The sequence below is a fragment of the Onychostruthus taczanowskii genome, unplaced genomic scaffold (genome assembly GCF_017590055.1).
Source record: "Onychostruthus taczanowskii isolate IOZ18803 unplaced genomic scaffold, ASM1759005v1 scaffold4, whole genome shotgun sequence".
Taxonomy (NCBI): domain Eukaryota; kingdom Metazoa; phylum Chordata; class Aves; order Passeriformes; family Passeridae; genus Onychostruthus; species Onychostruthus taczanowskii.
Genome location: NW_024501459.1, coordinates 9,946,981 through 9,964,984, shown reverse-complemented (window position 1 = coordinate 9,964,984; position 18,004 = coordinate 9,946,981). Strand labels below are relative to the sequence as shown.

Here is an 18,004-nt window from a genome sequence, read left to right as displayed (position 1 = left end):
TAGATTTTTTTTTAGTAGCTTTGTTTTCAAGATTTGCAAAATCAAGAAAATTATAAAATCTCTCTGTCACCTTAGGAATGCGACCAGGTTCACATTGACGACGTGTCTTCGGATGACAACGGTCAAGATTTAAGGTACAAGAGAACTCATTAAGATAAAAAGCTGCTTCGCAAATTCCTTCCTGGGCAAGGGATGGGCTGCTGGAATGCTCACATTAACCTGCTCTCTTTTAACTGTCTTCTTTTCAACCCAGCCAAGTGGGTAGCGGGTGGTTCCATGTAGCCTGTTGCCTTTCATTAATCTGTGGGGTTTTTTATCTCTGCCTAGCACGTATAACTTTGGAACAGACGGCTTTCCCGCGGCTGCCACCAGCGCCAATCTGTGCCTGGCGACCGGCGTGCGCGGAGGGGTGGACTGGATGCGGAAACTGGCCTTCCGCTACAGACGAGTAAAAGAAATATACAACACCTACAAAAATAACGTTGGAGGCAAGTGACTCTGGAGTGTCTGACAAACACGGATTAGAGGTCGGAAATGGGAAGAGCTGGTTTCTACTCCTCTCTAGGAGTGTTTAGTGTGCTGCTTAGTTTGCATTGTGCAGAAAATTGTCTGAGCTGGTGAAAGCAAAGGAAAATGACAGAGCACTACTTAGTACCAGTGCAGACATGCCCTTGTCTACTCCACAGGTCTGCTTGGTCCAGCAAAAAGAGAGGCTTGGTTACAGCTGAGAGCAGAAATTGAAGCTTTGACAGATTCTTGGTTAACACTTGCACTGAAAGCACTCACCCTCATACATTCGAGGTGAGTATTAAGAGTAGGAAGGAAGCTCTAGCATGTCTGATGATGATCTGGAAGAGGCTGTCTGGTGTGGTGGGCAAAATGCTGAAGCTGGAGGACCTTGTCCTCACTTCTTACTCTGATCTGTCTGTGCTGCACCTTGTTCCTAGATACGGTAGTAAAAAAAAATATGTTCTTTTTAAGTGGTAATAATAATGTTGAAGGGTTCCTATGGGAGGGCTAAGGTTTTCCTTCTATTTTTTTTTATATTTTATTTTTTCCTGTTTTGTTAAAAAAGGATATTTGCATTTTCTCTTCCATAGGACAAACTGTGTGAACATTCTCGTAACAACTACTCAACTAATTCCAGCTCTGGCAAAAGTCTTGTTGTATGGACTAGGGGTTGTATTTCCCATAGAGAATATTTACAGTGCAACTAAAATAGGTGAGCTATTTTCATCATGTTGTGATACATTTAAAGCTGTATTTCTAAAATGAAAAGGTATTGTAGTCTGACTATATTTAATTCTAACTTGCTTTCACTGTAGCAAATACAGAGATTAGTAACACCCGATCCTCATGAAACATTGCTAAAGCATCCTAAAAGTGCTTTTTGAATGTGTGATGATCCAGCACAGAAAGCTTTTTGTAGCTCTGTTAACAGTGGTACAGCCTCTGTTGGGAATAAATGTTAAAAAAAATTGCTTTTTTTTCATCATTTCTCAAAACTGTGGGGCTATGTAGCAGTTGAGAAGGATTTTTAATAGGCAGTAAGTAAAGAACACTGAAGTATCCCAGGAGTAGCAGTAGGAAAAATTCTGTAAAGGTAAGCCCTGGCTTATTTGTTTTCATGGACTCTGGAGAAAATTTTGGTAAACAATTTACCTGAAGCAAGAGTGTTTTGCTGCAGAATGTAATTATTTAAGTTTTTTCATACTGACTGTAATAAGCTTCAGCCAGGCAAATGTTTATTTCTGTTTTCTGGTTCAGTATAAAAGATGTTATTTTGAGTATGTAGAAGTACCCCAGAGCAGATGGCAATGGTGTTGGTAGTTTTTAATGTGATTATGACATATCTGTTCTGTCTCAGATTCCCCCATAATATGGGCTACAAGAACACATTTTTCATGCGTTCTGAAGTATCTATAATGCAGCAAGCTCAAATGGTGGGATATTTTTTGATTTTTTTTTTTAAACAAGACAAAACAAAAATTGAAATTCGTTCACAGTTTTACAGAGAAATTTGAAAGCATTCCCATAAAAATATTTAATGTTTTCCTAAATATAAAAGTTATAGTGCCCTCTATCAAAACTTTATAGTAAATTATAGCTTTGAAATATAGTGCTATAAAGACACATTTTAATTAAAACATATTTTAACAAATTTTCACTTGTGACTTCACATACATGGGATAGAAGGGTGGTTTTGGAAAAAATGTGCTCTGTCACTGACTGTCACAGGAAACTATGAGATTTTTTTAACTTGACATGATTTGTAATATTCAAACACCATTCCAACTTAGTGTTGGAGGTTTCTTATCCCTGATGCTACTCTTAAATGGTACCATTAAGTAGTTTGGCTTCTATAATGGCTAGAAAACTTCATTTAATTTCCAACCTACATTTTCTTATGCTTTTATTTTTCTTTAGCTGAAATAACTATTTTATAAACCACAACTTGTCCCATCCACTTCTGTAGACACTCAGGTTAGCATGTCCCATGGCCAGACTAAAGTGACCTTTCATAATGGGGACATTTGGGAAAACTCAACTTCAGACTTTTTGCTTTCTTTTTTCTTCTCAGTACCATACCTGAAACCTCCCAGTATGGGTACAAATTGAAAGAGAGGAAATTTAGGTTAGCTCTTAGGAAGAAATTCTTTACTGTAAGGGTGGTGAGCCACTGAAACAGGTTGCCCAGGGAGGTTGTGCCACAACCCTGGCAGTGTTCAAGACCAGGTTGGGTAAGGCCTTGGATAACCTGGATAACCTTGGATAACCTTGGATAACCTTAAATAAGCTATTATAGTGTGAGTGTCCCTGCATATGCCAGGGTGAGTTGGTACTAGATGATTTTAAGGTCCCTTCCAACCCTTAACATTTCTTTGTTTTTTTGGTACTTGTGCATAGGGCTGGAGCACTGAGATCATTTCCCTAGGTGTGTGCAGGGAAGGAATGACCTATATGAATGGATCCCAGTGCAGGATCAAGGGCATGGCCCATGTATTGCATTCATTACAGACATTTAAATCTTAATCTTTTGGGTGACCTTCTAAGTCAGGGAACTACTGTTTTAGGAGCTGTGATTAATCATGTCACAAGTTTTGGATAAAAAGCTAGAATTTCAACTCAGCTTCAATCAATTTACTAAAATCAGGGTGCTGGTAATAAACAAATGGTAGATAATTCTTCTGGTGGTGAAACTCCCCACAAAACCTGTGTCATATTAGGGAATGAAACAAGAAAGGTCATATTGTGGACCTCTAGTATGCTGTCTTTGCTGCAATCAGCCTTGATAGACTGTCCTGAGGGACACACTCTTCTCATCTTTGTAGCTCTACTTAAGAATTCCAAGGGTTGGGGAGATCCAGCTAAAAAGTTATTTATTTTATGACATCCCATCACCACCTATCTTGAATAGTCTGATTTTTTTCTTTCAGGAAAGGAAAGTTGTTTTGAGCGAATAATTCAAAGATTTGGAAGAAAAGTAGTGTATGTTGTTATAGGAGACGGTGTCGAAGAAGAACAAGGCGCAAAAAAGGTAATGACCTTCTTTTGGTGAGGGTTGGTTTCAAGAGTCTGGAAAATTGTCTTTTCTTCAGAATGGGACAGCATGCACTGACATTTAGGCTGGATATCTTTGCCTTATAAAATCTGTGTTGACTATATCTAGTAGAAAGCCAGGTAAGACTACAGATAATGATTTGCCCTGCTGCTCTCCAAAAGACACATTAAACTATGTATGTTTGATGCATTTCAAAAAGGGGCCAGAAAATGGGCCCTGGCTTTTGTGCCAAGAACTAACAGTTCTGTTTTCCTTGGCAACCCAAAATACCACATAGGATATTATGAATGTAAGCAAAATATGGTGATTCTTAGTGATCAAAGGCAGTGTGCCGTTTGACTGTATGAAACATATATATGTCACACCTTAAAAAGACATGTAGGACCGGAGTAGGTATACAGGAATTTCCGTTTTCTTGTGTGTCCATAATTTGAATTCTTTGTTCCGACAACAACCTGTGGCTTGGCATGCATTCATAATCTCAGATAACTGAGCAGAGGATATTATTTGACTGTCTATTATTTTTTTGCTTTTCACTGAGAAGAAGGGAAAAAATAACTTTTTTTTTTTTCAATGTGAATTAAGCTGTATAAAAAGCAACACTTCCCATTCATAAATAATGGGCTTTATTTGTAGTCTTGCTAGAAAAACTACCCAAGGTAGTCTGCAGATACACACTCTTTGCTTAGAGGAATGAGGCATAACCTTGGCTATTTGAATAATAGGAGAAAGAGCAGGAAAATGGGCATTTTTGTTCTTCCTTCCTTTCACAGATAAATTGCTTTTACACAGCTGCTTTTTCACCACAAAACTCTCTGTGATACTTCTATCTCTTTCCACTGTGACTTTCTAAATTGGAGAAGTGAAACTAATTAGTCCACATGGCATTTTAACAACCATTGACTGGTTTTGCTTCATGAAATCTGGGTTTTGTGCCCCTGAAGCCTTGCGGGTAGGTTCCCGGCTCGTCCCAGCACTTTGCAGAGTCTCAGTTTCATATATCCCTTTGGCGGGCTGACGGGAACAGTTTGCTCCTTTCTCCTTCAGAAATGCCTTTCATCTTTGCAGAGAAATGTTTTCCCGCTGCAAATGATTACATTTTAAAAGCTGTATTTAAGATCAGGGGGGGAAAAAAAATTCCTTCTCTTTGTTCCTTTTCTGTTTCTCGGTGAAATAGTGTTGTATATGATAATGGCAGGAGTAGTCCTTTTGGTAACATTATCTATTCCACTGCTTTTTTCAACAGGAAACATGATTCAGAAAAGCATAAGAGAAAGCCTTTCCAGTCGCTAAGAGGAGTAGCAGTATAGAAAGTTCCTTTGTGCAATTACTTGTGTGTATTCTTTCCTAGTGGAAGGAATTTTCAGGTTGAAAGCATGTTAGATGCTCTGGATTAAATTATCTGCTGCAGCAATGCCAGAGAAGTCAATAAGTAGACCAGCAGCCCTGCCTTTCTGCATAAACTATCAATCTGATTTAGGAAAATGCTTCTGTGATTCTTGTCCTGCTTCTTACTCCACCAAATAAGAAATCACCATTTCCCTCTATGAATGCAGGATTTCCTTTTTAGTTTTTTCCTTCACATCCTGCAAGAGTCTTCTCTGGAGAGCACACAAACAAAACAGAAACTTTGCCTCCCCAAAACTACCCAAAGCATCTCAACCCAGAGTGGCATAACTGTCCCGTGACATTGTCATGCTTACCCCTGAATTTTGGTAGCTGGTTCCTTCTCGCCGTGCTTCCCATCAGCATGTCAGGTTTTGTGGTATTCTTCAGAGAAGGAACAGGTCTTCTGTCCCCCCTTTGCACAGCAGTTTTCTGTAGGGCTTTGGCCTGTGGTGAAGCCATCAGTATATGTGAGCATAAACAGTGCAACTATTTAGAGCATAAACAGTACAGCCTTCTTTAGATGGCCCTTCATTGTCTAGATGTAAACTGTAATGAGTCTTTTCAAGTGTGCATATAAATTCAAGCCTATTTAATTAGTGATTTTTTTTTTTTATTCCCTGTTCATTCAGTGGATTAAGAAAAGGTTTACCTTACAGCTTAGGAGGTGAGAAAGTTAAGGTTTATTATTGAAAAAAAATTACCAATAATTTATAAATTGCTTCATCATAAAACAAGATTTTCATATAGGTCCTTCATTCATGGACAATATTGAGTCAATATAGCAGTAGGAAAGTAAAAGAAACATTTAAAATATTTTTATTAATGTCATTAGTATAAAAATTCAATGATAGAAACTTTTAATGCCACTTAAAATATCATTGTTTTGTTGAGAAACACTTTTAGGATAAACAGTTTGTTCATAAAATGCCTCTTTTGGGTGATGTAAGTAAACGTAATACACTGAGGAAAATGCACGCTGTTACATTTCTGGTAACATTAGTCGAACTATGATATTGACACCTTTGTTTAGCTGCCACTTCCAGCAAAATATTTGAGGAAACAATTAAAACTCTCAGGATGTTTGTCTTGTGGATTGAGGAATGACCATACCCTTCTGGGTCAGTGCAGCAGCCTGTGAACTTGTCTGTAACGCCAGGGTTCACCCACAGGTTGCTACCTGCATATCAGCTTCCCCAGGAAAAGAGGGACTGGAGGGCAGAGAGAAATCAGTGTGAAAGCCCAAAGGGTGCTCTGGAGCTGCTGGCACCAGTGCCAGTGTGGGTCAGAGCCACCGCCTCTGAGTGCCACTGCGGTGACACAGCTGTTCTCAGTACCAGGGTCTGGGGGTTCCTGCCAGAGACTCCATTGTCTCAGCATTTTGGTTTGCTTTGCTTTGTTTTGTGGTTTGGTTTTGGAGGTTATTTTCTTTGGCTTTGTTGTGTTTTGTTGTGTTTTGTTTTGTGCTCATCTTTTGCCTTTGCCTTTAGAGACACATTCAGGAAATACTAATAAGACAGAAAAAACGCAACTCCTGAGTTTTTCTGCTTAGGAGAATTCTCCAAAGGATTTCTAATTTGTGAGATGAGACAAAGGCTTCTCTGCACTGAGGAGCTGGATTTTACATCAGGTGATTCGGGAGAGCCTAGGCAAATGGGCTTCTCCTTTGTCTCCAAAATGGTTATGCTGCCTTGGAGGAAAAATCATAAATCTTTGTGGAGCAATAAATAGAATATAAATGGGTATCCAATATGCCACTGCTTTTAAGCTCAGAGTCACACTGTGCTGGTCAGGTTTGGGGTAGGAAGTAAAGACAGCCGCTTAGCAAATCTGGCAGGAATACAATAAAAATACCGTGAAAAATGACAAAAACTGATGAGTTTTCTATTCAAATCCATCACAAATCTCAGGAGTAAGTTTTTTGCATAAATATGTATTCATTTAAGGGAAGAAGGATAGAGGATAATCTGCACTTTTTGCTGCTGCTATCAAAAAATGCATTTGTTTTGCATGCATATTAATAGCAACATTGTTTTGTGGAGTAAAATAGCTGAAGTTTTGTACATGTAGTAGGTACATGCTGAAAACAAAATTATTTCTATTTCAGAAATAAAATAGCTTAATATCTTAGGTTCTTTAATAGTACTTAATTATTAGGCTTACTAAATTTGTAGTTTCATTTTTTATGCTTTTTACATCAAAACCAAAATTTTGCCACCATATTTAATTTCATAAATCAAATCATTTAAAAGTTCATAGATGTTTTATTACTCAGTATCATCTACCAAAAAAGTAATGATTTTTAAAAGACAAAAGCTTCATATTTACTTGGAATATGTTGAAATAGTAGATTTAGGGTTCCCTTAGATACTGGATGCATCCAGTTTCACCACCTATTTATTAGTGGTTAGCATTTGTCATCCATTCTCCCGCAGCAGCAAATGCGAGATTAGCATTTCTTGCTTGGCTCAGAATAGAAGCATTCTTCATGACACGGGTGTGCTAAGTGTTGGCAGGGAAGGATGGCTTTTTAAAGGCAATATTTAGTACATATATACGTGTATACGTATATACATATATGCAAAGGATATCTTGCTCTCTCAAATGATCTCAAGTCATTTGGCAAGAGAAAATGTACTTCTGTCTCATGGGTGTGTTGCCACTTTTGACATGGCTGAATAGTTGTGAATCAACAATGCATGTTAATACAGGAATAATAGATAAGGTTTTGTATGATAATTTTGTTACTTTAAAGGTTCTAGTTTCATACAATCATTATTTTAGATGGGGTGAAAATTAGCATACATGCCTTATGAAAACACATGCATATATATGAACACATATGTGTGAGGCTCTATATATACACACAAACATACAGATATGTATAGAGCTGTATCAGGTTTGTTTCCCCTCCTCACAGCTCTGGAGGCTGGACTGTAGAGTCAGACTGATAGAAATCTGAATTGGCCACGTTCAGCCATACCAAGGGCATCAGAGCAAATTCCAGGCCCGTGCAGCCACCATGTTCCTGGCATGCTTTATTTCTTGGGAGTGTACAGCTGGCCTTTAGACCTACATGAAGGAGAACTGAAAATAAATATAATCCTGAGATTTACACAACCTCCTTTTTTTCATGAGACTCTATTGTCATTCCACACTTTGCTGCTGTAACTGCATGGAGTTACAGGTATACTCCTTTCACAGACAGACATTAAAGCAGAGGACACTTAACTGAATTTGAGATAGAAATATATAGTGAAAATTATGACTGCTTACAGTTTTGGTTTAAATCTGATCGTCAACAGCTGACCCATAAACAGAGTAATCCAAAACTTGATATTGCACATGGGCATCTAGTAAGAGGTGCTGTCATTTGATTTAGCAGAAGCTAAACCTTCTGTAAAATCAATCAGTGGCTTTAACTGCTCTGTCTGCCTGGTGTTTGTATGATCTGTGATGCTGAGGTTGTTACTAGGGAAGCAGTATAAAGCTGGAGCTGCATGGAGTGGGAGCTGGAAGCCAAGAATTTATTCCTATAGTTCTCCCTCTTCATTGGTTTGCTGCCTGACCTTGGAGGGCATCCATATCATTGACTCTTGGCTTCTGCAGAGGCACTTTGCATAGGCAGGTGTTCACCAAAGTCTCTGCCAGCCACATCATAGGTATTCTGTTCCACCTCCCTGCCCAGTGGCTAAAGCAGACCTGCTGCCAGGCTGACTAAGAGGAGGAGCAGAGAGCTATGGCTGGCTGTCAGGGAGACCAGCTGTGTCCCACCTGACAGGGGTTTGAGTTAGAAGAGGGAAGCTGCAACCTCCCACAAAAAGAAGGCAGCACTGCTGAGCATTGCTGACCTGTGCAGTCATCTGCCAAACACAGCATGGACCTGCTGCAAGCACAAGCCTGTGACTCTTTGTGCTTGATGTAGTATCCCTATCAGATATTTCAAATTCTGTCAGAAAGATCTTGCAGCCTAAGTTACAGATTGGTGCACAGAAGCTTTTGCAAAATTCAGAGAATGGCTTGACTAGCAATTTTTATTTTGTATTGGTCTTGCTGGTTCATTTCCTGAATATGATGCAAGAAGTTCATCTTTAGGAAATCTTTGAGTTTGGAAGCAGCAGTGTCTGGCCTGACAGAGCACAGAGGGTAGGCTGTCTGTATAATGCCACAGGGAAGAAAGACCCTGGGATGTGGAGCTGTAACTGAGTGAGCTAACTGCATCTGCTTTCTGTAGCTGGTGGAGCACAGAGACAGTACAGTGGAAGTCCAGATTGAAGATGTAGGGAAAAAAATGTTGTAGTGTTTAACATTTCCTTCTTAAGGAAAAGATACATCTATAATAGTGTTTTGGAAATATTACAAGCTTTTATTTTTTTTGAAAAAAATATCTGTCTTGTCTCTGAATTTTGTTTGGTTTGTTCTCTCCATTGTCAGCCATCGCTCATGAATTTATCTTCTAGCTGAGATTCGATCAGCTCTTTCTCAAGGCTTTCTAACACTCTAAAGCAAAGCAAAGCAGAACAGAAACTGTTTCAATGGTGTTTTCTTGGGGGTCATTTTGTTTTCTTCCTGAAGAAATTCCTTTGCTCTAGAAGCTGGGCATACTCGGAATGTGGGCATGTGTTGTTGTGTCCATATTGCGTCTTCATTCAGATCAGGAGTGTCATATCAAAGAGGATGTAATAGACTGAGTGTTAAGGTGTTTGTTTTCTGAAAGAGGTATAAAAATTACAGTAAATGTGCAGCTGGAAACAGTGAGTTTAACATTGCTTTCAAAATTTTTATCTAACTTAAAATTTGAGAAGACCAGAATGACAAAAGGAGAGCAGAATAAAAGTGACAGAGGAGATGGAGTTTTGCCTCTGATTTCAGTGGAATTAGGAATTTACTCAGGAGCTGCTGAAGTAGGATGATGAAAGCATATTTGGGAAATCATAGCTAAAATGGTTGGTAAACTTAGAAGCTAATGTGATAATAAATTGCTTGTGGTTTGCCTCCTAAAGATGCCAGGACACAAACTGACCCAATGAAAAGGTAAACACAATCATGTTAGCCTTCAGAATACTGTTGAATTGAAACTATTTTCCCACTGGATTTATAGAATAATTTCCTGACAGACGCTGATGGTTATATTTTTTCTTTTTTTTTTAATTTATGCAAAAGTTCTTGTTGACATTAGAACCCCTAGTTTCAAGTATAAAGGCAGTTCTTAAGTAGATTTTTGCCCTTAATGATTGAGGTAATCTGTGCTTTTTGCTGGGATTTATGTTTTTGGTTTATTCAGGTTCTTTGCAAAAGTATTTGTGTCCCAGACAGATTTTATTACAACTAATAGGAAAAAAATATGTATTTAATGTCCCATATGGAAAAGATGCTCTAAGATCAGTGTTAGCAATGACCAGTGTTATACAAGCCACTGGGATAAAAATCTTTTCAAAGTGATGTGACACATCACACATAACAGGAGTTATTCTGAATCACCATTTCTCTGTTCTTAGCTCATCTGCCAAGAGTAGATTTTTACAAGAAGCAAACACATTTTGATAGTAAACAACACTTTCACTTTCTTTATTTTCTTTCTGTTCCTTTCCTTAAACTACCCACATGCTTCATGTGTATGTTATTTGGTTTCTTTTTTTCCAGAAGTAATATGTTCTTCTGCACAGTTCTGAAATCTGTTTTTCATATAAAGAGATTAGAAGCCCCTCCCTTCCTTATGATCTCCTGATGTGTTTGCTGTAGTTCCTATTGTAAATAGATTTGCTGTTATTGAGAATTCATGCTTAGGGGGTGGGTCAGAGAAATCAGACATAAACATGAAGGACTCAAGGTTTTAAGAGCTCTTTTTCTCTCCCCCAAGTGTTCTCTTATCCCTGTGAAAGACAAAGGGTGCGTCTAAATACCAGACTGCTTGGGGTTATTTTCACATGTTGTCTGTGCTGTTCACAGCATGCTATGCCGTTTTGGAGGATCTCGAGCCACTCTGACCTTATGGCCCTTCACCATGCCTTGGAACTGGAGTACTTGTAGCAGCTTAGCAGCACTTTCAAACCTCAGAGCCTCCTTCTGCCCGTGGATGAGATGCCTGTGTCTTGTGTCAGCATTGGACTACAGAACTCTGTGATTTCAACGTGTTGACGTACAGCTGCAATTGGTCTTAACCCTTGGCCTTTCAGTGAGGGGAGGAGCATGTTCTTTTCTTCAGAACAGCTGTTGGCTCTGGTACTGCGAGTCCAACGAAAATAAGCCATGCGAGTGTTTGAACAACTCATCTTTACCGTATTCGCTACCAAAAAGAAATAGAGAAGGAAAAAAACAAAGTGGGGGGAAAAAAAAGAAGAAGAAAAGAAAAGGAAAGGAAAAAGAGGTTCATACCTGTGAAGAAAAGAAAAAGGACCTGCAAATGCTTTGTAGTTTTTAGCCTCTTCAATGTGACACACACCATTTCTTCAACACAGCAAACTTGATTGCACAATGAAGACTGAGATTTTACAAAATACCAGTGGAGTAATTTTCTTATAAAGAAGGTTTACGTTTTGGTTTCTCATACCCAGGGTACTCTGTACATCTTTACTTATTTATGAACAGACTGTATTTTGACATCATATAACTGAGGATATGTATAATAGGATTAAAGGCTATTATAAGCCTTTGCCTTATGGTACAGCAACTACTTTTGATTTTAGCACATTACAGAGTAGTTTAAAATATGTCTAATTTAAACTAATAGGTACATCACTGAGACAATCATGTACAGGAAGAATTTTTTGTGTAAATTTGTAATAATGAATGATTCTTTTACATATTGTTAAGGTAAATGCTATTGAAAGATAGTAATGCCTTGTTGGTGAAGAATGAGGCCACGTGTGCACAAACTTGTGCAGTGCCTTATCAATGTGTTGGATATAAATATGTAGATAATGGATTTTTTTTAGATAAATTTGTCAAGACCAAAAGCATGGATGTCAAGTGTCAATAGGAATTGGGTTTTGTTCTCAGCTGTTTCTCTGCCATTTTCTTCTCTCACCCACTCTATGAAAAGATTGATTTTGTGTGTCCCCCCTGGTTGAAGCAAATACAGATAAAACCCAAGTGAAGAGGAGGCCTTTATTGTCTTTTTGTTTCCTCTTTTAAAGTTAACATATTAACTCTTTCTTAGAGTATTAAAAAATTGAGTAGGAGGTCATTCCATAAAGAAATAGAGAATGAACACAAATATATTTTAAGATGTAACTTAAACTGGAACCTTGGTACTGAATAGCTTTTTTCTCATCCAAAAATGAAGGAAACTATCATCACTAATATTTTTAGAAATTAGAAATGAGAATATTTTGGAAAAATTAAACAAGAATGCTCATATACATTTAAGTTTTTTAATCCTCTTCCACCAGGAGTCAGATTTTCCTAAGATATAACATCCATTGCCGGCAATGGAAATGCTGAAATGGTTATCACCAAGGAGTTAAAATTTGCTTTTGTCTGTACTAACTTAAAGGACAAACCTAGACTGTGTCTGTCTGTGACTTGTGACTTTTCTGATCTTGAAGGCTTTGAGCTACTTGGTTAAATAAACTGTTAGTCTGACTTTTTTTTGGCTTGAATTGTACCAATTCCCTTGGCCCAGTTAAATATCTTATTAAAAATAAGCCTTACCTTTGTTGCTAATTTTCTGGTTTTTCTTCTTTCATTTTTTTAAAAAAACCACCAGCCTCAAAACAGCTACCTGCAAAGCTACAGAGCACCAATGTAGCTACAAATCAACACCCTTCTCTATTGGAGGAATCACATTGCTGCTAGAATAAAATATTTGTGGATTGCCTTAGTACCAACAGAGAGGTTTTTATCTTACTAAGACTTGCACGTGTGCTTTACTTTACCCAGTATGAGTGCTGAAACTTGTGCAGCACTCACATGCGTGCATAAAGCACATTGTGGATAGTTTTTAGAATTGAGACTATCATTTTCTTTCCTCAAGCAAAGTAGACAGTGATGGGGGGATTGGTTGTCTTTTTTTTCTTTGGCTCTTTTCAATTTTTAGTCACTCGCGGACTGAAAAAAATAACAAAGTTTATCTGGGCCTTATTGTACAAAAAGTGTGTTGTGTCCACAATTGTGTACAGAATTTTTCTTCATTAATTTTGTTTTAAATTAATAAAATTGATTTGTGAACGTATTAAACAATTGTCTTGTATGCAAGTCTGTGGTATTTCTGCCCTCTGGGCTGGGAATGAGGAGACATCTCTCATCTCTTTGCTGTCTCAAGACACAGAAGTTGTTCACTTTCTGGTGCCCAGCTGAGATGTTAAATAGGTTAAAGAATACTTGCAACCAGTTTACAGCAGTTGTTTCACTTGTCAGCAGCAGCTTGAGATGGTCAGTGCAGAACAAGGCCTTGGTGTCCTGGAAATATCTCTGAGTTACTCACAGCAAATGCCTGAACTTCATGGTGCCTCTGTCATCCAAAGGAATCCATATGCTGAATGGATGAGTCTGCCATTCAGACGTCTCACTCAGGGCTACAAGTCCCATCCTCTGAGGTTTAACAGGCTTGAACATCTGGAAATTCAGGACTAGCATTTAACTTTACCAAGCATGGAGCAGACCTGCCCTTTAAATTGGGAAGAGTGCCAGTGACCACCATTTAATAGCAATTTTATAGTTTTGTTGTACGCACATGGTCTGGTGAAGATCCCTCTGCTTCTCTGCCCATCAGTGAGAGCCTTGGCTGCCAGCAGGTTATTCCTTACTCTCACTTGCTGGTCTAGTGAGACCTAACAAATGGAAGCAAATCCAAGGACCTACATACATCTCCATACTTGGCATCACCAGGGAAGTTGCATGCTCAGAGTTGAATTAAGTGTTTTCAGCACAGCAGCAATGATGCTGGAAATTAGTGTGATGAAGTAAGCACTTAAATGCCCCCTGAAGTCAGTGTCTTTCTTTCTGAGCAACTAAATACTCAGATTTTGATTTTTTTTTTTCTTTTAAGGAGCATCATATGAAAACCCTTTTTAAATCAAAATCTTGTAAGAAAGCAAGGGATCCTATAGAGTGAAGGAGGTAATGTAGGCAGCTCATAAACTTGGGGTCCACTTTTTGAAACATGTCGGTACTGCTTGAAGTTTCCATTCCTTAGATGCTCACTGATAAAAATGTTCAGCTGTAATGGTTTTTGTTCTAAGAATAACACACATGTAACTTTTAGGTAGTGCCAAGAAAGTGAAATTAAAAATAGTAATTATTATTATTTATGTCTCTCATGGCTGGAATGCATGCTCAGTGAGTGATACCTTTGTCTCAAAAATGCTTGCAATGCAAGCCAATAAAATATTGTTAGAAATTTTTTTTGCCTTTTCCTTCAGTTTTCTGCTTCTCTCAGTGTTGAATTCTGCCCTACATGAGTAGAGGATGGATATCAAGAGACCCGTTTCTTTGTGTCATATGACAAGGGAGAGGCACAGACCTTTCCCAGTCTTCCTGTCCTTTGTCAATGGCCACTTTTGCCATTCTCTGTTTAGCCAGGGACTGGCTCTACCAAAACTGTCCACCTCTGTTGTGCAGGCAAGGGGCTAGAAGGAAATGGGAAAATCCAGGGGAAAACAGTCATCTCCCAGGTTGGAAAAAACCACAAAGAAATGTGAGGATTACAAGGCTAAAACTGCAGAGAGGATCTGCATGTAACCAGGAAGGGTCACTGAGTAGAGCACCAGTACTCCTAGATGGGCCCCCAGCAGCTTCTCAGGATTATGCTCAGGAATTTGATGGGACAAGAGACCAGTGAGAGGTTCCACAGTCTCTTTGGCTACTCTATCCCACCAACTTCATGGATGGCACGTTGGCCACAGCATGGTGGACATAACTCAGTATGGGCCTCAGGATGGTGTAAATCAAGGGGGGCTGGTTACCATCCCTCTTCTGACTCCTCCTGAAACTCCTGCCCTGTCCCCATTACCTCTCTACAGCTGGCATGCACCATGTACCAGAAAAGACACAGCAAAGATGGAAATCTCTGGAGTACGTGCCCTGAATTCCCTCCACAACCTATTAACTGTGTGAATTTCTCTGTACTATACATGTGCATATATACACACACATACATATACATACATATAAATATATAGCTAGATACACAAATATAGATAGACATATTTGTTTCTGAGCTTTGTTATGACAGCAAAATTAAAATGGTATATCACTGAACCTGTTGCCTAAGTGACTTTATGCAAATGGTCCCTTACTCTTGTTCTCCAGCACAGCTATGGAAGATAAATAAAGATAAATAAACATTTGACTACTCAAATCATCCATCTTTGTAACTGTCAGCATTTCAGTATGTGTGAGTATAAATAAACTTCCACCAGTTCTGACACACCAGGGAAATTTTTTTTGGTTGTTTTTTACTAATATTCTATACTGCCATTTCTGCTTTTTAAGTGGCTGTTTGTTCCTGCTAATGGTAATAGAATAACAGCAGAAGAAAAATAAAATATTTGGATTTATCTAAAGCTAAATACAGATATGCCAGCTCTGTGGAAGCCACATGATGTTGCCAGCTGACGTGGAAGTCAGGCATAGGTGCAAGTATGCTATTAGCGATCTGCCCTTCCTGTCGCTTCGCCAGCGCTGGCAGTGTCTCTGCTGCGAAGAGGTATTTGTGGCTTGGGTTTTGTTTCTCACCCTCACTTAGAAATGTTTTGCATGGAGTGGTCTCTGCTGCTTCCTGAAGGGCTGGCCTTTGACACTGTGCTGTTTCCATTCTTATGCACAGGTGCATTGTTGTCTAAAGTGGGAGTTGAATCATTTGCGAAGGAAGCCCCAGCCTGCTTCATTTTATTCATTGCCAAGTCATGTCAAATTTGACATGGAAGTGCAGTGAGATCTAGATATCACATTAAGTTTAATATCTGAGACTGCAGTGATAGGTGGTATACTGCAGAGAAGGCAAAAAGTAGTTAGAAATAAAGACAAAACATAAATTGATTTGGAAAATGTAAGATAATAAATCTGGGAGAAAATAATGCAAAGCAAGGAGTGAGGAAGAATGCTGAGCTGTCTGAGAATGAGTTGTCTGAGAATGGAGAAAATTATGTTTGGGAAGGCAAATTAATTTTTTGGCTCTGCCACAGAACACCCCAGGAGCTGTTAGGACTCAGGCTCAGCAAAGCTAAATGTCACTGTGCTGGCCACCTGCAGGACATCCAGGGCTTCAGGTGGTCATGCATGCTCTCCATGGAGAGAACTGGGAGCCTCAGTGAGGAGCTGTTGAAGCCAGCTACTGGCACCAGAACTGTGCACAAAATCCTGACCTTATCAGGAACTTGGGCACCACATCTTGCCCCCTAAGTGGTGGCTGGAATTCTTTCCTGTGCAGGACCAGGGGCTGCCCATGCTGAGGAACATGGCAGGAGCTGTCCATGTCCTTTGCAGCTGTCACTGTTTACCCTCTGCAGAAGCTTAGTGATTACTCACCACTTGCACAGGATACAGGTGACTTTAGACCAGGTCTGTTTTCAACCCTGTCCAGAACTATGTGGGAACTGCATGCTGTTAATATTCTCAGAGAGCTGGAGGAGTTCCGTGGGAGCAAAAGAAAGGAGAAGTGCAAATGTGCAGGCTCTCAGTGAAGCACACAAGGATGTTGTTTGCAGAGCAAAACCACTTTGCCTCTCTGTAGCTGCTTAATGCAAAGTACAGAAAGTTCTGGGAACTGGCACATAAATCAGGGCTCCTGTCTCTGAGGCATGTGCTCACACCACCAAATCCAGTGCTGCCCTTAGGTCCTCTCAGAAAAATCCACTGGATGGACTGAATGCCTCCTCTTATGGTTTCCTTCCTCTTATGGTTTCAGTCCAGCACGCCACTAAGCCCCATGCAGACACTCACTCACTCCCCTCACGCTTGAATGGGGGAGAGAATTGGAAGAGTGAAAGTGAGGAGACTCATTGATTGAGATGAAGACAGTTTGATAGCTAAAGCCAAGGCTGTGCACACAAACAAAGCAGAACAAGGTCTTAATTCACTATTTCATTGGCAGGTAGGTGTTCAACCATCCCAGCTGAAAGCAGGGCTCCATCACACATAATGGTGACTTGACAGAACACCATTGCTCCAAATATCCCCCCTCTTCCTTCTTCATTCCCCATCTTTGTATGCTGAGCATGATGCCATATGGTGGGAAATATCCCTTTGGTCAGTTGTGGTCAGCTGTCCCAGCAGTGTCCCCTCCCAGCTCCTTGCATACCCCCAGCTGCTCACTGCTGGAGTGAGGCACAGAAAAGGCCTTGACTCTGTGCAAGCACTGCTTAGCAGTAACTAAAACATCCCTGAATTGCTAACACTGTTTTCAGCCTAAATCCAAAACACAGTCTCATACAAGCTACTGTGAAGAAAATTAACTCTATCCCAGCCAAAACCAGCAAAACACCTCTCCAGAGTAAACAAGTGCAGTTCTCAGTACCAAGACAAGCAACTGAATAGAAACAAAACCATTCCCCTTTACCTCAAGAAATGCTATAATTCCAGAAGGGATTATTAACTTTGCATTAAATTCATGTTCCAGCTCCTAAATCTATCTGTGCAGTCATTATTTATATGTGACTCACTTAAAATTCAGTAGAGCATCTGTATCATAGATATCAGAGGTCTACTTACATGCCATTTGGTATTTGTCACTAATCTGGGGTCACAGGGGGTCTGCCCAGTAATATTTCCACTACACAGCAGGTAAATCCTCTCAGACTGCTCCTTATACCTTCTTATAAAATGAGAGTTTGAAATTCAATTTAAACCATACAAGTTTATACCTAGTAAGAGCCTTCCTGTAGCCCTTTTGTTTTAAGACAGAAAGTTTTTAAAGGGGAGTAGGAACAAAAAACCACCCCTAAACTATGTACTTAGTTCTCTAGAAGACAAGGAAAACTCAGCAAAATAAAATTAGGAAGGTTGCAATATCCCTTTTAAACAACAGTTATGTTGGGGGGGAAAGTCAGGTCTTGTGAATATTTGCATTCTTTTTGATATTTCTATAGTCCAGCTGTAATGCACTGTTCTGTAAGA

The 18,004-nt window shown here is 39.4% G+C and overlaps 1 protein-coding gene across 10 annotated transcripts in view; it reads left to right on the top strand.

Moving 5' to 3' along the window:
* EYA1 (EYA transcriptional coactivator and phosphatase 1) overlaps positions 1–13,126 on the top strand; it is a 145,154-nt gene extending 132,028 nt beyond the window's left edge. For all 10 annotated transcript variants that reach the window (XM_041412701.1, XM_041412700.1, XM_041412699.1 and 7 more), the window contains 6 exons: positions 76–134; positions 328–488; positions 687–801; positions 1,101–1,222; positions 3,438–3,538; positions 10,898–13,126. In XM_041412701.1, coding sequence (XP_041268635.1) covers positions 76–134; positions 328–488; positions 687–801; positions 1,101–1,222; positions 3,438–3,538; positions 10,898–10,978 — 639 coding nt within the window. In that variant the 3' untranslated portion in view covers positions 10,979–13,126. The remainder of the gene's footprint in view (positions 1–75; positions 135–327; positions 489–686; positions 802–1,100; positions 1,223–3,437; positions 3,539–10,897) is intronic.
* The last annotated feature ends 4,878 nt before the right edge of the window (positions 13,127–18,004 follow it).